The 24,248-nt window shown below is 38.9% G+C and overlaps 8 protein-coding genes and 1 long non-coding RNA gene across 11 annotated transcripts; 1 reads left to right on the top strand and 8 right to left on the bottom strand.

The window, feature by feature from the left end:
• Positions 1 to 319: 319 nt before the first annotated feature.
• LOC110176642 (uncharacterized) lies at positions 320 to 856 on the bottom strand. The gene is made up of 2 exons (XR_002319270.2): positions 706 to 856; positions 320 to 644 (listed from the first exon to the last, which is right to left on the bottom strand). It is a non-coding gene; the product is annotated as an uncharacterized LOC110176642 (long non-coding RNA).
• Positions 857 to 7,813: 6,957 nt separating this feature from the next.
• On the bottom strand, positions 7,814 to 11,965 carry Nsf2 (N-ethylmaleimide-sensitive factor 2). 2 transcript variants are annotated; one of them, XM_020943054.2, is made up of 4 exons: positions 11,475 to 11,965; positions 11,051 to 11,375; positions 9,517 to 10,482; positions 7,814 to 9,444 (listed from the first exon to the last, which is right to left on the bottom strand). In XM_020943054.2, exons 1-4 carry the CDS (start codon positions 11,582 to 11,584, stop codon positions 8,590 to 8,592), a joined length of 2,256 nt encoding a protein of 751 aa, XP_020798713.2. In that variant the 5' UTR covers positions 11,585 to 11,965; the 3' UTR covers positions 7,814 to 8,589. The 2 variants fall into 2 exon arrangements, 1 of the variants encoding a protein (XP_020798713.2); XR_015271676.1 differs by lacking the exons at positions 11,051 to 11,375; positions 11,475 to 11,965 and having other exon boundaries at positions 7,814 to 7,966; positions 8,030 to 9,444; positions 9,517 to 10,664.
• Positions 11,966 to 12,057: 92 nt separating this feature from the next.
• Positions 12,058 to 13,741, bottom strand: LOC110176631 (vesicle-fusing ATPase 2). Of its 2 annotated transcripts, XM_020943058.2 has the most exons (2): positions 13,421 to 13,635; positions 12,058 to 13,165 (listed from the first exon to the last, which is right to left on the bottom strand). In XM_020943058.2, the coding sequence occupies exons 1-2, from the start codon at positions 13,577 to 13,579 to the stop codon at positions 12,299 to 12,301; spliced, it is 1,026 nt and encodes a 341-aa protein (XP_020798717.2). In that variant the 5' UTR covers positions 13,580 to 13,635; the 3' UTR covers positions 12,058 to 12,298. The 2 variants fall into 2 exon arrangements, with proteins under 2 accessions (XP_020798717.2, XP_086688729.1); XM_086832603.1 differs by having other exon boundaries at positions 12,058 to 13,741.
• Positions 13,742 to 14,082: 341 nt separating this feature from the next.
• On the bottom strand, positions 14,083 to 15,571 carry LOC110176630 (tRNA:m(4)X modification enzyme TRM13 homolog). The gene has a single exon (XM_020943055.2). It carries the CDS (start codon positions 15,463 to 15,465, stop codon positions 14,146 to 14,148), a length of 1,320 nt encoding a protein of 439 aa, XP_020798714.2. The 5' UTR covers positions 15,466 to 15,571; the 3' UTR covers positions 14,083 to 14,145.
• SmD2 (small ribonucleoprotein particle protein SmD2) lies at positions 15,441 to 17,001 on the top strand. Its single transcript, XM_020943067.2, has 2 exons — positions 15,441 to 15,752; positions 15,885 to 17,001. Coding segments are annotated over exons 1-2 (360 nt in total). The 5' UTR covers positions 15,441 to 15,750; the 3' UTR covers positions 16,243 to 17,001.
• Positions 16,327 to 17,786, bottom strand: LOC110176636 (protein D3). The gene is made up of 3 exons (XM_020943064.2): positions 17,642 to 17,786; positions 17,407 to 17,586; positions 16,327 to 16,995 (listed from the first exon to the last, which is right to left on the bottom strand). Exons 2-3 carry the CDS (start codon positions 17,533 to 17,535, stop codon positions 16,516 to 16,518), a joined length of 609 nt encoding a protein of 202 aa, XP_020798723.2. The 5' UTR covers positions 17,536 to 17,586; positions 17,642 to 17,786; the 3' UTR covers positions 16,327 to 16,515.
• On the bottom strand, positions 17,624 to 18,585 carry LOC110176639 (protein D3). Its single transcript, XM_020943066.2, has 2 exons — positions 18,388 to 18,585; positions 17,624 to 18,330 (listed from the first exon to the last, which is right to left on the bottom strand). The coding sequence occupies exons 1-2, from the start codon at positions 18,466 to 18,468 to the stop codon at positions 17,848 to 17,850; spliced, it is 564 nt and encodes a 187-aa protein (XP_020798725.2). The 5' UTR covers positions 18,469 to 18,585; the 3' UTR covers positions 17,624 to 17,847.
• Positions 18,574 to 19,345, bottom strand: LOC110176635 (putative odorant-binding protein A5). The gene is made up of 2 exons (XM_020943063.2): positions 19,162 to 19,345; positions 18,574 to 19,099 (listed from the first exon to the last, which is right to left on the bottom strand). The coding sequence occupies exons 1-2, from the start codon at positions 19,324 to 19,326 to the stop codon at positions 18,614 to 18,616; spliced, it is 651 nt and encodes a 216-aa protein (XP_020798722.2). The 5' UTR covers positions 19,327 to 19,345; the 3' UTR covers positions 18,574 to 18,613.
• A 415-nt stretch (positions 19,346 to 19,760) lies between these two features.
• Positions 19,761 to 21,153, bottom strand: Osi20 (DUF1676 domain-containing protein Osi20). Its single transcript, XM_020943060.2, has 2 exons — positions 20,638 to 21,153; positions 19,761 to 20,578 (listed from the first exon to the last, which is right to left on the bottom strand). The coding sequence occupies exons 1-2, from the start codon at positions 21,053 to 21,055 to the stop codon at positions 20,139 to 20,141; spliced, it is 858 nt and encodes a 285-aa protein (XP_020798719.2). The 5' UTR covers positions 21,056 to 21,153; the 3' UTR covers positions 19,761 to 20,138.
• Between the last annotated feature and the right edge of the window lie 3,095 nt (positions 21,154 to 24,248).

The following is a 24,248-nucleotide window of genomic DNA, read 5'->3' as shown; positions in this document are numbered from 1 at the left end:
AAAAACACGAAAAAAGATAAAAAAAATTTATAAAATATATATATGCATATATGTACTTGGATTGCTAAAATAAGCTTTATTTAGCGTGTTCTATTGAAAGGACAATAAACTCTCGACAGATCGTCAAGGTCAACCACATCGCATTAGAAGACGTCGATCGATTCTTATTCGGGTCGCTTTGAATATATATGTACTACGTCAGTGATTTTTGTTCTAAATTCAACTTGCTCGATTTGATTATGCAAATCTCTCTGGAATTAACTAATCATATTATAAATTGCATTAATATTTGCATTGTGAAATAAAGAAACAATCCCTAGACATTCCTACTCCATTTTTATTTTGTCTCAAATTACTTCTTGAGGTTCCTGGATAACTGCCTTATTTTCCCGGTATTCTGCTTTCAAATTAGCTCGATTCCTTTTCCCCAATTTGATGTCCTAGCAGCAAGGATAACCACAATAGCAGCCGCCACAGGGTCCACATGCATAGCAGGGACCACAGACATTAGGCCCGAAGCAAGGACCACATCCTCCGCATGGTCCACAGCAGGGTCCACAAGGACCACAGCATGGTCCACAAGGACCACAGCAAGGTCCACAAGGTCCGCAGGGTCCACAACACATGATTGATCCGTACAAGTTCTAATAAGTAAAAAGTATCTGTAGGATTTTACTTTTTTTTTCTATTCAAATTTTCACTTACTTTGGAACCGAACAAGAAAATAATTTGAGACCTAAAACAAAAATTTTGAGATGTTATCAGTTAGAGCACAAGAACGACAATGATTTTGTTAGAGAGTTCATACAGGAGAATGAAAGTTTTGTAGACAATAGGCTCAAGGCTTGCTATTACTTATTATTACTTAACTGAATTTATTAAACAAAATTCATAATAATCTTCGCATTCAAAGTACTCCTAAAACCTTCCCAAAAGATAGTCCATAATGTCTCCAAATCTTTCCTTTGTTTCACACCCATATGATACATTTTTTGTATTTCTTTATCACATTTATATTTCCGCAGTGCCTTGTAATACATAAAATAAATAAATGAGATTTAAATTTTTGTTGTTTTGTGACCGTGTCATGTGTTCAATGCACCCGCCGTTGCCGGTTCTCGAGTCGAGTTCTGCGCTGCAGTTTTGTTTACTCTTGATTTTGTCGTACATTTTGATTAAGTGCATGCCGCATAGTATCCGACTCTGATTCGGAGTATACATATATATATATATATACCCGATCGTATAAAGTTCATTATCTGGCTAAAGAGACGAGTTGTTTTCCAAGCCAAGAATGTCGCATTGAAAGAGGTCAATCACCAGTGATTGGGATAGCGCCTTGGATGTCACTCGTGTAATTGAGTACAATTTATTTTATTTGCTAACGATTTTTACGATTTCGCTTAATTAACTCCCCAAAATAATAATAAAAGAAATGAAAAGCAGGAAGCCAAGCCAACTAGTTGACAGACATAATATTATGGCCTGGCCAATGGTATATGCTTATACAATGATTCGTATTTTTGCATGACTGAGTCCATCCAGGCATCCGAGCATTCGGGCAGAAAAGTATGGGTTTGCAAATAAAAAGCGCATAATAGGCGTTTAAATGCAATTTTCTCAGCAAAATGGTCGAACGAAATATCAAAAATTCGAATTATATGTTTTGCAGCATGTTGATTAGAACGAAATATGTATTTTTGTGTGAGTCTGTTGGTCAGCAGAAGCAAAAAAAAAAAATAAAAATAAAAAACCACATGGAAGAAGGCGCACAGAAGTCCTGTCCTGTCCCTTCTAGCTGAAATATTTTTGGGTAGCATCTCGCATCCGATGAGACACGGACAAGTCCAACTCAAAGTCCGACTTTAAGCACTCTGAAAAACTTTCTAAAAGATCTCATATGATATAGAAATTAGAAAATTCAACTTTCAACTGAAATTGGTCCTCAAATTCTGGTCAATTTGTTTAAACAAAACACGTACAAATACGTATCAATAAACTAATAAGTTAACCATAAAATCCTGTTGTGATTTTTATTATAATTTTCTCTCTGTGTGGTTTCTTACTATTTTTTTAGTTTTGGTTGCTTGGAACCGTGGTCAATAATTTTGTGAGGGTGCCGCCAAAAGGGCAGCAGACGCCGCTCTAACTCAGTTTTTTTTTCCTTTATATATTTTTTGTTTTTCATATTTATGCTGGCCTCTGTTTGAAATAGATTATTGGCAAACACATATGTATACAAATATTTTTATTTCGTCTGGCGACGCGGAGAGTTCAAGGATTTTTCTTGGGTTCAGTGAACCAAATGTCTTTCCTCCGGCCGGAAATATCGAATTCGGTTTAATTATGGCCCCTCCTCGGTACAACTTATTAATATAAGTTTGATGAAAAGTGAAACACAATGGGCATACACAGATGTCATCATCATCATCATCACAGCTACTGGAAAGCGTTGAATAGTGTGCCATTCAAGTCCAAGGAAATCAATATCCGCCAGGCGTAAGTGTGCGACATAATGACATGGGGGCGTGGCGGTCGAAAGGGCCAAAGGTGAGGAATGAGTTCTTGAAAGGGTAAAAAAGGGGGAAAACTAACTCGCAGGTAACCCGAGTAGGTGAGGAAAGTGAAGAAAGCACGTGCCGCCCTCGAAAAGTGGCAGCTGATCTTTAACAAACAAAAAAATAGGAAAAAAGGAAAGTGATGTGCGAGTCAAGATAGGAAATTATAGAACCAAATGAGAGGTAGGTAGTTAAGGGAATATTATATGAAAATATATACTTAAACCTGTATATTTTCATTAGATTTTACAGGATATAAAAACTAATACAGATTTCTGGCCATGGAAACTAAAGAAATCCCAATTTCTAGGCACGTGCTGCCTTTAAAAAGGGTCTTCGTCATATTCTGAAATGAAAGGGAACTTAAACTGATCCCGATAACCGATCTAGATCAAAATCGGGAGGCCCCTGGAAGCCAGAAATTCTGATTGATCATGCGACATGGGATGCGGATGAGAGAGGCTGCAAGGAATTCCTAAGAAAATGAAGTCCACAAAAAACGCAGCACGCAAAAAAATACAAAATAAAAGGGTGGAATACAATATAATAATAATAAGGAGCGAAAGAAACGATCTCTTATTATTTAATTTGGAACTGGGCCGACCTTTTTTTTTGTTGTGTTTTCTGGGCCGCCGTCGTATCAATGAATCGAAATGGAATAAAATGAAATGCGAATGTCTCGATCGCGTGCGGCCACATTTTCACAGATTTCAGATTTCGAATTTTCGAACTTTTTGCGCCCCCCCCAAAAGATTTTTTGGTTCTTCTTTAGCGTTTTGATTTGTGCCTCCTTTTGATGGTATCCCCGTTTTTTTGTGTTGTTGTTTTTCTACATCGATTTTATGTTATTGTTTGTGTGTAATATTGGGGGTTGTGTCTTCTGATTCGACTATAAATGGCATACAAATACATCATTTTGTTTAACCCTTGAATGGTTTTGGGTAGCTCTTTGGGGTTTTAGTTAGTTAGTGAAATATACGGGTTAAAGTGGGTTACTTTTTATTGGCTTTTTGATTTATTTTACATATTAATATTGAACAAAAATTGAATGTGAATGTATCAGGAATGCATAAGCTCACTGTATTTTTGTATCATTTTTTTAAGTCATGTTTTGACAAATATTTTATATACTTTGTAACTTCATAGATCCTGAAATTAAATTTAAACTTTACATTTAAATTTTGTACTTAAAAAAAGACATATTTCTCTAGAGATTTTCCCATATTTCCAGGGTTAATCCCGAAAAATCATACCACAAATGCGATAATTTTTCATGTTTTGTTTGGTTTTTTATTTTATTTTTATTTTTTTATTTTCGTGCAACCACAGTTGATGACGAATACGCATGCAAGTTCCACGAAAACCACCGACATAAATCCCCTAGCCTCCCCGAAATTCCACAAATAGTTGGGGCTGTGCCCAAAGCCAAATTGCAAGTCAATTATAAATTGCAAGAGTGGAAAAAGCGAAGAAACCCAAAAGGCGAAACCGGGAAAAGACAAGAAAAAAAAGTACCCCGAAACAGAGTTGCAGTGTAAAATTGTAGCTTAACAAAAACTGCTAATTTAACTGCTAGTTTCGCATGCTAACACACACACACACATACACTCATGAAGTCGCCGGAAAATATCAATGGACATGGCATGAAAATGCAGGTTGAACTCTGGAAAAACCATGAAATGTGTATAGTGAAAATCTTCCGCGTTTGTGCAATATAGGAAGATTTTGATTTTGAAATTGCTATAAGCCATAGGTTTCTTTTGTTTATAATTAATACATATATTTATTTATAGTGTGAAGATTTTGGGTACAATTAATATCAAATAATATTATTAATCATTCGAGAAACAAGGAGTTTTATAAAGTAAGTAAACCATGAAGGTTACAATGTTTTTTCTTAGTATTTATTCTAAATTGACCGATTTTTCATTCAAGGAACTGCAATTAATTGCTTGATTTTTAGGAGGTTTTTCACTTGATCCTTAAGTCTAGGAATTAATTTATAAAATTTAATATTGAATGTATTGTAATATTAAAAACAGTCAGGTTCTGCAAAAACAATACAACAAGTTTCTCTTGGAGCGTCAGAGATCGAAGAGCGAAAGCACACCGTTCGGAAGAAAGCAGGTGAGAGCGGCATTCGCTCGTAAAACGCTCAAGCCGTGACGCCTCTGATGCGCCTGCTCCCGCTGCTCCTTGTGCTTCAAGGGAGCAGTGAGGGGGGGGGGACACAGGTGGTGGATGGGGAGAGAGGGGACAGGTGAATGGGGAGAAAGGGGACAGCGTGCGAAAGTGAAATCGAACCTTTGCTGCCGGCGTGTGGGCTTTTGGACAATAACAAAAACCACGAAGCCGGGCCGGTTTCAAAGTTTACGAGGGGCGCGACAGGGGCAAACAGTGGATCGAATTCCGTAAAATAATAATCGCTGAAAAAAACAATTTTTAAAATTAAAGCTCACCGTAAATTAATGAAATCTAATGGGAATAAATGCACAATTTATTAACTTGATTCCAAGTGTTAAATAAATATAATTTCTAGATAAGAACAGTGAACAGTGGCACAACTCACTCAACACAAAATAATAATCATTATATTATATTAAATATATTTTTATTAAATTTAACAGTCTTATAAACTTGATTTAAAGTGTTAAATATATATATAATTTCTAGATAAGAAATGAAACTCAACTCAAAATACCTTTAAAACGTTTTAAAAATTATAATAATATATGAAACAATATATGAAAGCTAAAATGCTTAATTCGAAGTGTTAAATTAACATAATTTCTAGATAAGAAATGAATGGAACTCAATGAAATGAATCAACTCAAAATACATTAACCGTTTTAATTATTTTTATAATATATAAAACAATATATAAAAGTCTTATAAACTTGATTCGAAGTGTCAAATAAATTTCAAATTAATTTTAGATAAGAAATAAACAGGCATAACTTACTTAACTGAAAATACATTTAAAATGTTTTAAATATTATTATAAAATAGAAAACAATATATAAAAGTCTTATAAACTTGATTCCAACTGTCAAATAAATATTATTTCTAGATAAGAAATGAAAGCTTGCAATTCAAAAATACTTTACAACTTTTAAAATTTTTTATAATATATAAAACAATTTATAAAAGTTTTAAAAGTATTACCAATTAAACTTTTCCTCACTGTACTTGTCCGATTTCAATTTTGGCCAAGTGCAAAATGTGGGAAGGCGTCGGGGGGCGTCTCTGCTGACTTCGATTAATAATAACAAAAATATGAATTTGTAAAAGTTTTGCATTTATTTTTACAGTCAGTTGAATGAAAATCCGTTTCAGTTTTAATTTTGGCTCCTGCAGGCAATGAGTTTTTTTTTTTGTTTTATATTTTTATTATTTTATTTTGGCCTGGTCAGTGAACTTTTGTCCGAGTGGACTTTCGTCATGAAAAGTTTAACATACGTGAGTGACCGCCGGTGACGCGTTGGCCAGGCCCAAAACTTGATAATTATAATTACACAGCGCCTGCCGGGTGGGTGGGTGTGTGATGATGATGATGATGATGAGTCGGTTGGATTTCCTCGGATTCGGACGCAATTCCCACATTTGGAATTAATTGCGAACTTAACTCGGTCATTCTTCAGTTGAGTTTTCATTACAACTCGGTTATATAATTATATTTTCGGGAAGCCTAAAATAACATATTTAAAGATTCTACAGAAAACTGTTTCTTTTTTGTATTCCATGATATTCTGTCGACGACCCTGTTGTTTCTACACTACTCCACAGGCGTCAATTGGCAATGCAAATCCATTTAAAGATCTCAAGAAATATGCAGCTTTAATTAGTTAATAAGCGGCGCTGGCTACCACCTGACACCGTCTCGACATGGCCATGGCTTTGGCTATTTCACTGGCTACATTCTGGTGTCTCTGGCTACCCCAGGATTCCTGAGGCGACGACGCTGATAAAGCGTCGCTCCGACGGACTGGACCACAAATGGGCGTCGAGCGCAATTAGCGCCATATATCAATTACTATACATTGCTCCACTCCGCATTACGTATACGCAGACGACGCTCGGCTAAAGTGTTTTCATTATAAATCATTTATTCAAATTACATATTAGAGCAACTGGTTGGTTGTTGTGCTCACTACATTGGGATAACTAACTGCTCTAAACAGCTGATCGATGGATCGATCCAAATATATATAGTATATATAGTATGTATGTAAATAACGAATAGACACCGGCAGCCGCTAATAATCACTTGACGCCTTTCGGCTGGACAGCTGTCTGGCCAGCGATTGTCTAGCATAAACAAGATTCAAATTAATGGAATTTTCAAAAGAATTTCATACAAGTTGTGCAGAAAATTGTAAGAGTCTAATACCAATTAGCAATTGGTAATAAGATGAGAAAACTTGGTCCACTAAACCATAACTATAAAAGTTAAACAAATATAAGTAGAAAAACACATAAAATAAGTACTCAACTCCATTTATTTATAACTCCTTGAAAATATGCTCGATACATATTAGTTTAAGGATTATAATGTACTGTCTTAGTACTTTAATTTAGACCGTTACATGTACCATACATTTACATTCATATTTCTTTATTAAACAATACGTTTCATATATATATTTGCCAGATCCGATCAGTGATCGTGAAAAGCTTTAATCGGCTTTTGTAACCACAAGTCGAGACCTAAACCTCCTTACGTTAGCTTTGAAACCGAAATTGATTTAGTTTAGGAATCACCTAATATATATTCTTGGTTAAAGAGAAAAATCAAATACATTTTTGTTGTAATCATTCAATTAGTGGAATTCTCTAGCACGATACAATAATACATTTAAGTTAATTCATTTTGTGCAATGGGTATTATAACAATTTAAATTCTTTTAGCCTCCATATTAATAGTTTTACAATTTTTCAGGAAAGTTATTATTGGTTAAGTTTTCGTAATTAATTTCAATTGAATTCTCTCTGGCTTCTCTGAACTTGTTTTTATCTTGGGATCTTTCAAGTAAAGTCCTCAATATAATATAAAAATGTATAAAATACACCACTTATCTAACATAAAATCGAAGTATTTAAATTTCATTTCATTGTTTTACCATTTAAAAAGTAAGTGTGCTTATGACATTATTTATGGATCTGCACTTTTTCAAGTCGGTTTCGTTTTGGTTCTCGTCTCTGTCAATAAGATCAGCATTTGTAAAACCGTATAAAATACATGGGTGTTTGTTTAATTTGTTTTTTGTATAAAATTGTATATTTATGTGCGTAACTATTTTGTGGTATCTAAATTGGAGGTTTTTTTATGTGTCTTGATCCTTAGTTAAAGTTCGTTGGTTCAAAAAAGTGTCCAATAAACTCAAATAAATGTTGTTGGTTGTGTGTGCCTTTGAATAGTTTTAATAAAACGTTAATATAATAATTAATTGTAGTAATAAAGTCACATATACCTAAAGGGGAAAACTAATTACACTCGGGATTTGATGATGATCCACGCTACTTCAGCTCCTTCTTAATAGTATTATTAAAACTGAAAAAGTATTAAAAATAATAGGTGCTTCTAGGGTGGGTCGACCATTGCAGTGCCTTAGGAAAACCATAACAAAGAAATATATTAAATATTATATTTTTACAGTAATCAACTCTTATTAAATTTCACATTTCCAGAAATCAATCAAGTTTCTAATGTTTCAAACTGTGAAATCAGTGAATCGTCGATTCAGTGAATTTAGTTTGAAACTCGAAAATTTTAAAATTTTTGAATTATACCCTTTTATCAAGAGTCTTTTGATTTTAAAAATGAATTAAGGGAACTTTGACATTTAGGATTTCTATTTTTAAATGGAGAATTTGTTCTTAAACGATTCATTAACGACCTATTAATTTCTTGGCAATCAAGTCGACCCACCCCCGCTGCTTGATGATGCTGTGCTGTGGAATGTACACTTGGCTTTCAAAAGGCATCGTTTAGCTCCACAACGGATAGCCTCAGCTCGGAGATGGGCGGTAGCTAGTCCGTTCTGGACACTAGATCCATGCCGCCCTCCTCCTCCATTTTGCTGAGGAACTTGATAACCCGTTGATGTGGCTCCGATTGCCTGACCATATCGATGAGAGCCAGTAGCTTCTTGATACCGATGCACACTCGCTTATCGGCCATTTTCCTTGCGATACTCTGCAGTTCTTCCGGACTGAAAAAATCGGAATCATCTAGCACGGCAAGAACATGCTCCGGTCTTGAGAGATTGGACACGTGAAGCACGGATGTAAAGGCCGGTAGCATTTCCATCTCTTCGAGAACATCTCGACGGCTGGAAGTGCATAGGATAAGTAGTTTGCGGCCCTTGGGCGGCTGCTTCTTGAGCAGCACCAGCAGGGCCTGCAGCGTGAGATTGGAGTACCGTGGTCCGATTGGGCCATAGTCCAGCAATCTCTCCACATTGTCCACCACAATGCAGCTTAATGTGGAGCGGTAGGCGTCGTCAAAGATCTTGCGGATGTGCAGGCACTTGGCGGATTCGGTGAAACCTACCATATCCTCCGGTGAACAGACCTTGACGAACGGGAAATCGCTCATCTTGGCCAGATTGGCGGCCAAAGCCGATTTACCAGAGTTGGGAGCCCCTTCGATCAGTACAGATACCAATCCCGAGACCTCGGTGGCCTTGGCTTGCTGCACAGACAGTAGCCCGTCCTCCAGGAGTCCGGTGACCGGTGGACCCCAATTGATAATTCCACGTGCCAGCATATTCTCCAACATCTCCTGGGCGGTTCCAAAGGCGGGCTTTATGTCGTTCTCCAAGGCGTGCAAGAAGTCGGAGCGGGTTACTTTCAATTTTTCCATGGCCTCTGGATCCACATGAACCTAAAGAATAGTCCAAAAAAACAATAATTAATGGAAAGTAATTATAATTACAAACATTTCAACAAACTATACCTTGGAGTCAGCTTTGATTAATCGATTCATGGCCGTGGATTGTGCCGCTCTGACCAATCCTTCCAGCTCTGCACCGCTAAAGTTCTTTGTCCTGGCCGCAATTTCGTTGTTGTCCACATCGCTGGCTATCTTGTTAAAGTCTCGCATCCGCTTGGTGTGTATATTGAGGATCTGGACGCGTCCTTGCTCATTTGGCAGGCTAATCTCCATTTGGACTTCCAAGCGTCCGGGCCGTAGTAGTGCCTCATCGATCATGTCCCGCCTGTTGGTCATACCTATCACTAAAATATTGTTCAGCTGCTCCACACCATCGATTTTGGCCAGCAGTTGATTGACCACCGTATCGTGGACACCGCTATTTCCAGCCACCGAGCCACGAGCCTTGCATATAGCATCGATCTCATCGAAGATGATGATGTGCAATCCACTGTTGGGTCCCAAGCGCTTCTCCTCCTCCTCGGCTTCCGCGAATAAGCGTCGAATATTTGCCTCCGATTCGCCGACATACTTGTCCAGGATCTGTGGACCGTTAACGATCTTTGGCTCGCGGGCATTCAGCATGGTTCCTATCTGGCGGGCCATTAGGGTCTTGCCCGTGCCAGGTGGTCCGTACAGGAGAATGCCCTTCACATGCTTAATGCCCAGCTGCTCCACCAGTTCCGGTGGAAAGACACGCGACGCAAAGGCTCGCCGGAATATCGCATTGAACTCCTTGTCCAGGCCACCGATACCCATTTTGCCAAAATCCCAGTCCGGATTAATGATGGACTGGCGGACAATCTTTCCCTTGGAGCGTCCTTGAAGATTTAGTACTGAGTTCTCAGCCTTTTCGAACTGCACCACAGTGTTACCCAGAATGCGACCGAAACGTACATTCCTGGCTTTGGGTGCAGAATCTCCCACGGTTCTGGGATCGATAGCCTCCAGGGTTTTCACCGCCAGACCCAAAAACTTTTTATCCTTGAACTGAAAAGATTAAAAGAGAGGATAATTAATTTCAAAATTCATTTGTATGTAATTTTATATTAATATCAATATACCCTTAGAGTCTATGTATAGAAAAAAAGGCATGGCAGAAAGCCAATTAAATTTTGTTACGTTAAATATATTAGATATATACATATAATATACATAATTTTATATAGCTTCTGTCATATCTTTACTAATATTGCACAGTTTACAATTATTATTATTAGTCATCAACCAAAGGCTAGTCATACATATTTACGTCACTTATGCAAATACCTTAGTTTGCTGTTAAATTGATTGAAATTTGCTCAGCGTTTGTTACGATATATACTGTAAATAATTCAAAATGCTTTAGGGTTTTTGTTGTTAAACAACGCAATCATAGGAAATCATATTTTCGTAACTAATTTCATAATACTTTCTGGAATCTAATCATAAAACTTGGGATATAAGCTACATAAAGAAATCATTCTTTTTGGCATATTTTTATAAAGAAAACGAAATCCTTGGCTATTTTAGAAATTGAAAATTAAAATTATTTTCAAGAAATCTCAAAATAGTTTACCTGAAAGACTAGTGTTTGTCCAACGGTCAGAGGCATGCCGGCGAATTGCATGAGAAACTCTTTGGCCATCTCATCCGAGTCGTATGGCTCCTGCGTGGTGGTCTTTTTCTGCAGGAAATCCGTCTCAAAGGACACCAGGGTAATGATATCCGCACTTGCATCGAACCGGTACGGTCGGACATCTATCTCCTGGTTAATGGAGAGCGTGGCCCACTTTCTTTGGACCAGCGAAAAACCGACGTGGCCCCGTGGCAGCTCTGCGCCGCTAATCTTCTCCAGCGCAAATATAAAGTGCAGTCCCGGCCCCGTCGAGATGTCCACATATCTGAGAACGGATAAATGCGAAATATGTGTGAATCTGTATATAGTAATATGGGGAAAATACGCCCACGTATGTATATGGCCTGTGTGGGAAAACACTCACTTGACCTCCTCGGTGAAATCGGATCCATTCACAATTGCCTTGTTGGTCAGCGATAGTTCGTCCGTGGGGCACTTGATTGCCCTCATCCGGTGGGCCATTTCGTTTGCCATCTTTCCAATATTAGCAAATAATTAATACTCGATTTAACATGAATTTCTTTTCAACTCGCACAGCTGGTCAGTGATGCCAACCAACTCTTAAAGATGTACAAAAGCTTAGAAAGCTTTTGGAAAAAAGCTAGAAATGTGCTTGGAAATTTTGACATAGTAGTTAGAGAAAATGTAAACTAGATAACTAATTGGGATTTAAATATGTTTTCCAGTTCTGTTTTTTAAATAAACCCTTTTTTTAATGCCTAGAGAGACCACTTTCAGTTTTTAATAAAAACATAAACTTCCCTTTGACTTAGTTCAGCATTAAATTTGAAATCTATATTTTACATTCTACAACAAACATGAAAAAACGGGTCAAATGAATAAAGTTATGTATAATTCCCATTTGTTTTCTTTCTATATTTGAGAAAAAAAAAGATTAATATTTATATGTTAATCAAAATAAAACCCCAAACTTAAAGAGCATACGATTTAAGGGTATATAAACATTTTATTGTTTGAATTAATATTTCTTAAAACTATGATACATTTGTTATCTCAGCTGGCTGTTAATTTTCTTGTTAATTAAAATATGAAATATGAATAAGAACAAAATACAATTGAAATGCATAGTTCCTTTAAGGCGTAAAAGGCTAACTTGGAGTTAGCAAAGATTATTCTTAATTATTAGTAATAAATTCAAAAGAATTGTCTCTGCAGTTGGTCGACTGGCTACTCCCATCCCATTTCGGCACCCATTTTCTCAAGGAATTTGGGAACCCGGCGATCGGGCTTAAGGGGATTTACCCAGTTAATGAGATCCAGTAGTCGCTTGATCCCAATTGAAATGGGCTTGTCCACGATGGCAGCTTCTATGGCTAGTAGCTCCTCTTTCTCGAAGCGTTGTGAAGCCTCCGCCACGGATAGTATTTGGTCCGGATCAAAGAGATTTGGCACATGGATCACCGAAGTGAAGACTGACAGCATTCCCAGATCCTCTAGGATATCCCGACGACTGGAAGTGCACAGGATGTGGAGCCTGTGACCTCTTGGTGGCTGCTTCTTTAAGAGCACCATTAGTGTCTGGAGTACTTCGTTTGAGTAACTCCTATCCAATGCCGAATACTCCAGCAGGCGTTCCAATTCATCGAGAATTACGATACTGTCATGGGAGACACAGGCGTCCTCAAAGAGCTCACGGATGTGTCTACATTTTTCGGGCTGACTAGCTTCTAGGAAGTCCTCCGGCAAGATGAGCTTTACAAAGGGCACATCACTTTTCTGGGCGAAATGAGCCGCAATTGCCGATTTTCCCGACTTTGGAGCACCCTCGATCAGCTGGCAAAACAAACCCTGATCAGGTGGCATCTGGATGAAGCCACGTTCAGCTAACTCGGCGATGTACTCCTTCTCAAATTGCGCAATATCCGAAATCTCAGTGTTCATTATGTTTTCCATCCGCCGATTCATCAAAATCCGATCCACCGATTCCGGATGAGAAGAGACCGAGAGATTGGCTCGCCTCCCATTGAGCTCCACGTTTCTTGTTCCACCTTGCGTCTTTCGTGAGTCCCGAGAGTTTTCCAAAAAAATAATGGTCTGCAAGTGCGACACAATATTACCAGCGATCTTAAAGGCACGATCATTCAACAACTTGGTCTCCGTCATCTCCTGAGCCGGGCGTACCGACTCAAAGAAGCCGCCTGGCATCATCTTTTCGAGTCGTTCCTTTTGTACACCAAATCGCGGCTTAATGGCCGAAAGGGATTGCAAAAAATCGCCTTGGGTAATCTTGAAGCCATCAGGATTTCCATTAACAGAACGAGTCATGGCCCAATTGGCGGCTTCACGCACCAATCGGCAAAGTTCGTCTTCTGTAAAATTTTTCGTGAACTCGGCTATCTGCACTGGACACACGTCGTCGCCGATCTCGAAATAGACAGAAAGATTCTTAATGCGCTCTCCCAGCAGCTCCAACCGCTCCTCCCGATTTGGTAATGTAATGTTTACCATTTTGGTAACTTGTTTTCTTTGACTTTTGCCTTTAATTCGTACTTTTCCACCTTCTGTTTAAATTTTTTTCTTTCCAATTTTTCTACGGGGTTCGCACGATCAGCTGTTGGATACTTGTTCTCTTGTGATAATACCCGCTGGCGGTACTGCCAACTGGTCTAATTTAATGATTATAGCTAGATTTTGGTTTAACAAATTATTTATTTTTTTTCAAATAAATAATTGGTTTAATTAAAGATTGCATAAATCAATTTAAAAATAATACCCTGCAAGGGTATAATAACATCAAATTAAGTTTTTTTCGATCAGCTTTAGCAAATAATAATAATTAATAATGTAACAAATTGTGGCATTTTAGCGAGAAAAAAAATACTATAGTAACATCTTAGCTTTGAATGACTAAGCCATTGGTCGGTCTAGTTTAAGGTTTTCTAAAGAATCGACATTTAATTTAACGATTGCATCAGCCTTTGTTTTAAATTTAAAGAAAATACCTTTTCAAACATATTTAAAAAACAGTATACCCTTAAAGGGTATTTCTGCATATATAATTCAATACAGAAAAGTCAACTAATTATGTTTTTGGATGTGGATCGCTTGGCCAGCAGAACTACGTTCTCAAGCGTCACATCTCTTGGTACATAGAACTTCAGCTCCGCCTGGTAGCCTTGGGATCGCAGGTGCTCCAATCTTCCGTAGTCCAATATCCGCTTACATTGCTGACCAATCTTTTCCCGCTCCTCGCGGCTCAATCGCTGCGTGTTCGGCTCCGTTGGCTGCTCCTCTGCCTTTTCCATAGCCTTGCGTCGTTCACGACTCATACCAGTGCCACAAACCGCCCAACTGACCATTTTGGTTAGAATGGTAAACTCTCGGGCCTCAATGCCAGCTGCTTGGAGAAAGGAGCGTCCCACATAGGAACTCCAGGAGCATCGATGATGGCAGCACAAGGCGATAAGCACATAGTCAGTGGCGGCGCCGCCACCTTCTTTACCCAATATGCAACGCAGGGTCAAATCTGTGGCCGCACCGCATAGATGCTTCGATAGCGCCACCGTTTGCTGAGTTTTCTTCAATTCCGGCAAAGCGGAAAGCTTCAGATCGGCAATGTCCGCTCGGATGCGCTGCACCTGCTCCTTGTTGGTAAGCTTATTATCCTTTTTATGGCGCAGTGAAAGGCGATCAATTAGTATGACCTGCGAGCGGGTGAGTTTCTGGTCCTCCAAGACGGTGGCTAAGTAAAAGGCCAATTGTCCCTTTCCGGCACCAAATTCCACGTAGCTAGTGGCATCTGCGAGTTGATCATCCCTTTGCAGGATGCCCAGCAAGCTGGAGGCTTGAGTGAGCTGCCGTAACGTTTCCTGGCCATAATCCGAGCGATTCAGTTCTGCCCTCAGGGATTCATGCGACAACTTCAGCTCCTGGATACTAGAATTTATATGTTTATCGTATAATTGCTTTACTTTGTCAATCAAACCATAGAACTCTTCATCCGGCAGCTCGTGCAGTTTTATTTGGTCGTATTTCTCCAGTGCAACCTCCAGCTCATCCTCTCCAGAATTAATCCCCTTAACAATGTAAGGCAGCACACTTTCCTGATCCCTGGCATTGCAGATAGTCAAATGTTTGGCCAGCTTCCTCTTGAAAACTGTGTGCTTCGGATCCAAGGGACAGGGAATCCGTTCTTGGAAGGAATCCTCACCGGTTCCATCCACATTTTCTGTGGCGACGGCGGTGGGAGGTGCATGGGCGCCGCAAAATGGGCTGCCTTTGTTGGCCGTCATTTTGCAACGGCGTTTTTTGCGTGGCACCCAGTAGGAGCAGGTGGCGGACACACTGTCGCCACTGTTTTCGTCAGAGTCCATTTTTGGTTTCTTGGCTGCCATTTAAAAATTAATAACAAAAATAATAAATCTCGTGCGTGGCAGTGTGACCTACTATGGTTCTTAGAAAATATCAAAATAGTGAAGAAGGAAAATACTACAAGCTTAAACATACCATGTATCGATATTAAATGTTATCGATATTATGGTTATCATTCCTATACCATCTCTAGAATAAAACAAGACGCGGTGGGAAAACGTTTGCCGTAAAAATATCTCAAAAAAGCACTGAAAAACCATAAAATAAGACTTTGCATTGCATTTAACTAATAATACCTATAGTTTGCCATGTAAGTAATACAAATATCAATTGACCAACCAGCCAGAAATGCTACTTCAGCGGGCAACATGTGCGCCGGCATTTTGGATTGGTTGGTTTCTCAGTTTTCCGGCTTATTGTTTTTATTGTTGCAACTCTGTAGGGCTCTTGTGAAACCAAAATCAGAACTAACACCGGAGGAGCTGGCCCGCCAGGAGGAGGAGGAGTTCAACACCGGGCCACTGTCCGTGCTCACGCAGTCGGTGAAGAACAATACCCAGGTTCTGATCAATTGCCGCAACAATAAAAAACTTCTGGGAAGAGTCAAGGCCTTCGATCGCCACTGCAACATGGTGCTGGAGAATGTGAAGGAGATGTGGACAGAGTTACCGCGCACCGGCAAGGGCAAGAAGAAGGTGAAGCCGGTGAATAAGGATCGTTTCATATCGAAGATGTTCCTGCGCGGCGACTCGGTAATCCTGGTACTCAGAAATCCCCTAGCCACGGCGGCAGGCAAATAATGGAAGCCATCATTTAATCAATCAATAAACACAAATTCGATTCTCTAAGTTAAACAAAAAAAAAAAAAGAAGGTATCAGAATCATTCTGTGGAAGTGGTGAATAGTTTATTTATTTGTTGCCTGAAAAAACGAATCCAATAAGGCAAATAGTTATTTAAAGATGTTTAAGGCAACTTTAGCTCACTAAGAACTTTACAATAGTTAAATCAATTTAATTTTTAGCTCCTTAAGAGTGTGCATATTCTCAGAAAGAATTATCTGTGTATAATTAATTAATTTTCGGACAGCTGCTGATGCAGTTTTGGTACATAGTCATCGTATTGAGCTTGGTAAAAAGTACCCGCTACGACATTGCCCAGCTTATACTTTTGGGCAAATTTGGAGGCGCTAAATTTGGGTCTATCCCTCCTCGACTTGTTGCTAACCCGCTCCTCATCGAACTCCAGCTTTCCAGGTTGCTTGTACAGCAAGAAGACATAGCGATGCAGACCCGTTCCCTGGGGTGGACCGGATCCAATGTATTCGGCGATTGCTTCACCAGTTGTCAAGTCATTTCCAGCAATATTAACCAAAACCCAGTGCTTAAACTCCCGGAACTTGGGCTGAGCCCGACTGGGTGCATCGGGATCGGTCATAATGAGTGTGTAGAATTCACCGGGCTGGGCATTCCACTCCACCTGAGGCTGATCCTTCACTTGGGTGGGCGTGAGCTCCACACCATCCTTGGCCACCAGACCATTGTTGTATGTCACCTATTAGGCAAAAAGATTTGATTAGTTTAGTTTTGAATACATTTGTGGCAATTAAGAGGAAGTGTAACCAATTTTAAGAGCAGTTTGTTTATCAGAAATGATTTCATGAAATCGTTGATGCGAAGTAAATTGATTGTTATTGTAATTATTTGATTATTTTTAACTGCTAGGTGAAGTATCAATAATTATTTTGTTTCTCGATACGTCTCTTATACCATTACTATTCTTGTTTTTCGTTTAAAATGACCTTTGATCAGAAAGTTTTTTGCTGTTATTTATGTCTTTAGGAAATAGTAGTTTAAAATGAAAAGAAATTTATATTTATTATAAGATAATACACAGACGAAACTATGTATGGGATTCTCACACCTTTAAGCTCTCTCTTTAGTTAGCTTTCTTTTAAATATTCACCTTTAGTAACTGATCTGGTGCCTGGGCAATAACATCGGGCACCACCTGGTTGCTCCTGAAGACTTCTTCCAATGAGCCAGCTTGGATAGCCAGCACACAGCTCATCAAAGGTATTAGAATCGAGAACATGTTGCTAAGAAAACTAATTAGCCAAGTGTCTGACTTTGAAGTTAAAGTGATCTACAAGCGAACAAGGTCTGTTTAAAACTGAAACCGGTTTGCCATGATGCCTTACTTTTAAGACAAAGCTGGAAAGCTTTTTTTATTTCCATAAACAGCTGCTGGGGGAAAAAAAGCGTTGCCACAACAGTAATTAAAGCGAGTGATTAGTTTGAAGTCACGCTTCACAGAAAAAGGGGCGCATTCAGCAGCAAAATTTTGCAAAACAAATTCAATATTTCGAAATCCGTTGATAAGAATATAAGCTTGATACATTCCCTCCTATTTTTTGCCAGACAGCTGCTTGTACAACTGTGGCACATAATCGTCCCACTGGGCCTGGAAGAAGTTTCCGGCAATGGGATTTCCCAGCTTGTATTTGGTAATGAATTTAGCCGTACTAAAGTTGGATCGCTTGTCACCGCTTGTCTTCGGAATACGCGGCTCATTGCAATTCAGCTGTTGGTTCTGTTTGAAGACCAAGAAGACATAACGATGAAGTCCAGTGCCCTCCGGGGGACCAGCGCCTACATAGGCGGTCAAGACTTGGCCCTCTTCGATGTTGTTTCCCGGAATATTGACCACCAGCCAGTGGTGCCACTCCCTATACTTTGGATCCTTGCGACTGGGAGCATCCGGATCGGTAAGGATCAGTGTGTAGAGTGTATTCGGATCTGCTTCCCACTCAACCGTTGGCTGTTGTTTCACCTGTGTGGGCGTTAGTTCTCTGCCCATATCCACCCTTTGACCACCGCTATATGTCACCTGAGGGGATAACCAATTGTAAGTGAGATACAATAAATCTTACGTGGAGAATTCAACCTTAAGCATCTTGTAGGGACATGCTTGCAATACATCCGGTACGATTTTGTGATCTGAGAAACATATGGTGTCGTCGGACATTTTTGGGGGAGAAGGAAATGATCAATTTAAATTTGAAATGCCAAAATATAAGTGTTGGTAAACAACCTGGAATCCTGTTTCGAATAGATAATTTTCTCAAAGATGTTATGATTCAGATTCTAGTTATGCTTTATTTCTTAACTGTTTAGCTGGATCCGAGTGAAATGGTTTTCATAAGCGCTGGAACATCTTCACTCCAGGTGGAGGTGAAGAAATTCCCAGCAACTGGACAGCCTAATTTATATTTTTTAACAAACTCCTGAACTTTGAATCCGTGTCTTCCCTGAACCGAATGCTTGGGCACCTTTGGGAACTCAAATTTGGTATAATCCTTTTGTTTATAGAGCAGAAAGATGAACCGATGCGTTCCGGTTGCTGGGAGCGGAGCGGCGCCCATATAGCCGACGCGAACATCTCCCATACCCAGATGATTTCCAGGAATATTTAGCACCATCCAATGGAGAAACTCCCGATGCGATGGTGTCAGGACATTGGGTGCATCCGGATTTACCATTAGCAGCGTGTAATAGTGTTCAATAACTGCGGGCCATTGAACTGCAGGTTCATCTCTCACCTCCATGGGCTGCAATTGCTTTCCACCATCCACATTTATATAGCCATGATATGTGACCTTGTTGGAGGAATAAATTATATATTATTCTTTTCTATTTTATAATAAATTAAAACACTTACATTGAGAAACTCCTGGGGTCCGATATCAATGACATCCGGTATAACATCCATGGTCCTCATGTATTTGCTGACTTCCGTGTCCGAAAGATGATTTTCCCGTGGCCATCTCGCACTTATAGTTAGGCTTATCCTCAAAACGATAAGAAACCAGAGGCTGGTTAACATGGTATAGCAACTTTTTGCACTAACTACAGATTGCATTGTGGGTCTTTCTTATATACCAGCGACACCCACGAGCAGCTGGTTTTTACATGGTCAGTCGACAAAAACAGCTGAATGATGGCATAATTATATAATTATAATATATTAATTTCTTGTCTTTCACATGCACATGTGACTTAAACTGCTGTTAACTATAGTTATTAAATTTAGTAACAGAAACCATTACGAATCGGAAACTCAGTTCAGTCACAGTTTTCTAGACTTCAAGTTCCCACGTAGATTAATTTCAATTTAAAATCTAGTCATAGTGCATTTGATATTCTCCCACAAACTAAACTATAGTTAATTGATTCAAGCACGCTATTTGCTTAAATTATATTAAGCAAATAAAAGTGAAGCCTCCCCTGAACACAATACAAATAAAAACACAAGCTTGATGATTTTAATCTTTTCAATTTTTGCATTTTTAATAAATTAAATAAATATAAATTCAATTCAGTTTGATTTTTGGTCGATTTGTGTCGATGTGACGTAGGCAAAAGGACTAAAAGAATGTGCTGACAGTGAAGTGAAAGTGAAAGTGAAAGGAGGATGATTTTGGGGAAAAATCAGGCTAAGTGGGGGGAGTGATTACAGCTGAAGAATGGCTTAAACTCTCTCTCTCGCATGGCTTAACCCTTAACGACTACAATTATGGCCTGGGCAGGTTCCGGTTCCGGTTTGGTCTGTGCGACTCGCAGTGATTCCTCCTGAGAGAAGACACAACTGATCCTTGGTATGTACAACGGGGGCGGCTTATTTTCCCCTCCCCAATTTTAAGAGGATGAGCTGTAGCTGGACGATGAGCCCGAGGATCCCGAAGAGGAGCCCGAGGAGTAGGACGACGAGCTGCTAGGATGATACGAGCTATAGGCCAGATTTTGCGAGTCCCAGCGGGCATAGGGACCTCCGCTCATGGGCTCCCAGCTGCTGGGATCATACGATGAGGCCGTGGTGCTGGGCACACCATATTCACTGGCCGGCACTGGGGCTGGCATGGGCACCATGTTCATCTTCATGCCACCCAGCTTCTGGATGAGATTGTAGATCAGGAAACCGAGCACCAGCTTGATGGCGATCTTGGACAGAATCAGAGCCTTGGTGGCCTTCAGACCGATCAGAGCCAGCAGGATGGGCATGACCACCTTCAGCTTGAGTTTCATCAGCAGCAGCAGGGGCAGGAACAGTTTGTCCTTGTTCTTCTTCTCGGCGCGACCTGCGGGATTTGGGAAAATTAAGACTTGTCTTTGAAATTTTTTCACCATCACAACTGACCCTCATCCTTGGGCAACTCCAGGTCGAAGCCTCGATCCGAGCGATAGGTCACCACGGAGCCAGCGAAGAAAGTCTGGGGCAGCTGAAGCCTCATCTCGTTGGTGTTCAGAATGCGACCCAGACGGTCCACAATAACCTTGTCGATGACATCGTCGCTCAAAGCGCGACCGCTGACCTCTTCATCCTCCACATTGGCCACCGTGTCCAGATAGCTGAGCACCTTCTCCTTGAGGCAATGCATGGCATTGGCATGGAAGCACTTATCCACAATGGTCGAGATCAGCTCATCGGAGCTGTGGATGCGCGGAGTTACCGCATTCTCGATGGCAGCACCGGACACCGAAGTGGAGGCCACCACCAGCAGCAGCAGCAGCACCGCTCCACCGGACGCGAGCAAGGACGAGAAACGGAAGGCCATTGTGTGAACCCAATCGAATTAATTACAATTATTAAATGGACACTACCAGGAGCGCGTAGTGTTCACAGCGGAGTCGATGCGGCGACAATGTTGGATGATTTGACGATCGAATCGAGTTTTATACTGGCCGCTCCCCGAGAGCGCCAAAGAGTTGTTTTTTTTTTTTTTGGAGTGCACACAATTCGCTTTTTGGACAGCCAAACTCTGCGAGTGACGAGCGACGAAAGTCGGCGAGGTTTGGGCCAAGTCCACGAAAAGCAAGTGGCCAAAGTTTTTCACCAACAATAGTTGAAAAAGAAAACCAGAACACAATAGTTATAGGTCACGACTTATGCATACCTCTCGTTTTTAATACCTAGAATATTTAAGAAAAAGTATAAGTAATTTGATATTAATTAGAAACTGAAATTTAGAATGGTTTTAAGTTAATATTTAAGGGAGTAATGGAAATGAAATGATATAAAAAAGTCTCTAAACTCTGCAACTTGAAATGTATGTATAATATAGCATACTTTTCAACGCTCTTTCCAATATGTTTTAAATCTTTAGACAAGTCTAATTAAGTGAATGTTATCTAGTTTAAAATAATACCCTGTTTCAGTCAATGCATATACCCTGAGACTTTACGTACACGTGGTATTAAAAAAAGAGTAGCCTCTCCCTCTGTTAACTGGGTTGCCCCTTTAAGCTTTCTCGCTTTCCATATTGGCCACAGAGACACCTTAAACCCATCCCCAACCCTTCTTCCAGTGGCCAAAGTTGCATTATTGACGCCTCGGTGGAAATAACTTTATGTTGGCCAATTAGTATGCAGGCCCATTACTCTTACGCGACCATCCGCAAGAAAGCCAAATCGAAGACACGTACATTTTTCAACGTATTGTGTCAAATTTCGATACAAGAAATCAGTACGGAACTCACCTACGCTTTGGTATCGAACTCCCTATTTGATATGTTTCTGTTTTTATTTTTTATTTTGTTAAACACGGAACTGTTGTTTCGATTTCGCAGTGGTCTCAATTAATATTTTGTTTGCTTTTCCTTTGTTTTAGATTACGAAATGTAGTTTCGATTTTATTTGTGCCACATAGATTTGGGGTGACACAGTTTTTAAGGGAATGTGATAAGGAAGGGAGTTTCTAATTAGAAGAATGACTATATATTATTAGATTTTCTATGGAAGCGCGTAATAAATAAATCTGCCATAAGGTTGATTTTAGTAAACCTTTATTTATTATAATAATATTTCAGTAAACCTCTATTTATATAATTAATAGAACATAAAACCCTTTCTTTACTTGAACTTCAGAGTTTACTTTCTATAAAAAGCAAACTCTTGGTTAATCCAAATAAATCCTTCATAATATCCTAATAATCAAGTGCTTTGATTAGATAATACTTTTTAGAAAACTCTTCCTCACTGTTATATAATCTTTGATATATTTTTTTCTCTGCCAAAATCATTGTATATTTATATACATTACCTAATGGTGAGCTTAAATAATGCAAAGGTTGTCGCTTACACCAGTGACATGTTTTTTTGTTTGTTTTATATGTATCAATCTTATCCCTTGGTTAAAGAAATTGGTGGACAGCTTCATGTTTATTTCACTAGCGCCACACTTTTGCTCAGATCGTGCCAAATTGTCAAAGAGCCGACAATTTTATGCGGCAATATAAATTTCCATTAAGCTCGTGTCTTGGCTTCAGACCCAAATTTCCTATGCTGATGATGATTATGATGATGATGACCAAAACAGCGTCCTCGTGCATGCCAAGCGATTATGAAAGCGGAGTCACCTGTCCGTTTGTCCACCTGACCATTGGTACAGGTGTTTATCCACTCTACTTTGCTTTATCTCAGACTGAACCCTGTCTGTAGGGACATATATTTTAGGTTTTATATTTATTATTGATGGTTATTTAGAAGTATATAATTGGTATTTGTTAAAACGTAAATATGTACATTTCCTATGCAAAAATTGCTTTTTAAAGATATTACATATAAGCATTGTAAATTTAACTTAACTAAAGCTTGTTATGCCATGAAGGAGTCATTTCCGACCCTATAAATCATATATATTCTTGACCAGCATCAATAGCAGAGTCGATCTAGCCATCTCAGACAGGAAAAAAAATTTTAAATTTTTTTCAACATATTTTTAAGGGCTTACATCGGTAAAATTTTCAAAATATCAAGAAAAATTTTAATTTTTTTTAAATTTAAATTGAGTATGCAGATTTATAAACCTTATAAAAACTAACATAGGAAAGCTTTCCGAATTAAAATGTATGCTCTTTTGGCTTAGTTATGAGTTTTTTAAGCTTTGATTTGTTAAATAATATTAATATAAAAATGTTATTAAAATCGACTTAAAGAATGCCAATATTTTTAATTTAATTTTGCTTCTTTAATTCAATTGCAAACTAAAAGGATTAATAATCTTGACATTTTATATGTTATTTTTCTTGTCTTGTATGTTTCAGTTGAAAACATAATTACATTTTGTTAGGTTTTAACATTTAATAATTACGTATACTTAATCTGGTGCAAGAAGGAAGTGATATTTTCTTTATTGATTACAGAATAAGTATATTTTTAAATAAAATTATATATTTATGTATTTTTGGGAGCTAGTTTATATAGTTTTCCATACTTATATACTGTACAAAAAATCATATTAAATATATAAACTTTTACAGTTTTCCTTTTAATAGTAAAAAAAAAAGTATAGTGTAAAACTTGCATATCATTCACTAAAAACGAAATCTCTCTCAATACCTTATCCTTCAAGATAAATCTTATCCCCATTCAAGAATATTCACACGTTGTGAATAACTTTATCAAGTCAAGTAGACTTTCTAGGAAGTCCATTGTGATGCGCTTGAGCTTAAGGTTTGATAGTATCCAAGGAATATATTTGTGAAATTAAATTTTATACTTGGAACGAGCTTCGATTTATGCCTCACTGAATCGCATTTGGGACTGCAAATGTCCCTGATCTCTGGGAACTTGGCCCACCGAACCAATCCCCATTGGGTCAAAGAATATTGAAAGACTCTCACCTTCTGTGATGGCTGGCGACTTTCGCACAAGTGAAATTTAAATTTTTAAATTATATGCAGTTAATCAATTGAATTGTCTGCCCCAAAACCGGGCCCCAATAGCGGCTTGTGTTGAATATTTAATACG

The sequence above is a fragment of the Drosophila serrata genome, unplaced genomic scaffold (genome assembly GCF_035046125.1).
Source record: "Drosophila serrata isolate PLE 108 unplaced genomic scaffold, ASM3504612v1 contig_30, whole genome shotgun sequence".
In the NCBI taxonomy this organism is placed as follows: domain Eukaryota; kingdom Metazoa; phylum Arthropoda; class Insecta; order Diptera; family Drosophilidae; genus Drosophila; species Drosophila serrata.
Note: the sequence above shows the minus strand (reverse complement) of the source record. Positions and strands in the feature narration are given on the sequence as shown.

Excerpts from the sequence above, each read along its gene's own strand:
- Nsf2 (XM_020943054.2), bottom strand. The coding sequence starts at position 11,584 with ATGGCAAACGAAATGGCCCACCGGATGAGGGCAATCAAGTGCCCCACG. Across the intron at positions 11,376-11,474 it reads GATTTCACCGAGGAGGTCAA|ATATGTGGACATCTCGACGG; the intron begins GTGAGTGTTTTC and ends ATCCGTTCTCAG. Across the intron at positions 10,483-11,050 it reads GACAAACACTAGTCTTTCAG|TTCAAGGATAAAAAGTTTTT; the intron begins GTAAACTATTTT and ends TAATCTTTTCAG.
- LOC110176631 (XM_086832603.1), bottom strand. The coding sequence starts at position 13,579 with ATGGTAAACATTACATTACCAAATCGGGAGGAGCGGTTGGAGCTGCTG.
- LOC110176630 (XM_020943055.2), bottom strand. The coding sequence starts at position 15,465 with ATGGCAGCCAAGAAACCAAAAATGGACTCTGACGAAAACAGTGGCGAC.
- LOC110176636 (XM_020943064.2), bottom strand. The coding sequence starts at position 17,535 with ATGTTCTCGATTCTAATACCTTTGATGAGCTGTGTGCTGGCTATCCAA. Across the intron at positions 16,996-17,406 it reads CACCAGATCAGTTACTAAAG|GTGACATACAACAATGGTCT; the intron begins GTGAATATTTAA and ends TTTGCCTAATAG.
- LOC110176639 (XM_020943066.2), bottom strand. The coding sequence starts at position 18,468 with ATGTCCGACGACACCATATGTTTCTCAGATCACAAAATCGTACCGGAT. Across the intron at positions 18,331-18,387 it reads GTCCCTACAAGATGCTTAAG|GTGACATATAGCGGTGGTCA; the intron begins GTTGAATTCTCC and ends TTATCCCCTCAG.
- LOC110176635 (XM_020943063.2), bottom strand. The coding sequence starts at position 19,326 with ATGTTAACCAGCCTCTGGTTTCTTATCGTTTTGAGGATAAGCCTAACT. Across the intron at positions 19,100-19,161 it reads GACCCCAGGAGTTTCTCAAT|GTCACATATCATGGCTATAT; the intron begins GTAAGTGTTTTA and ends TCCTCCAACAAG.
- Osi20 (XM_020943060.2), bottom strand. The coding sequence starts at position 21,055 with ATGGCCTTCCGTTTCTCGTCCTTGCTCGCGTCCGGTGGAGCGGTGCTG. Across the intron at positions 20,579-20,637 it reads GGAGTTGCCCAAGGATGAGG|GTCGCGCCGAGAAGAAGAAC; the intron begins GTCAGTTGTGAT and ends CAAATCCCGCAG.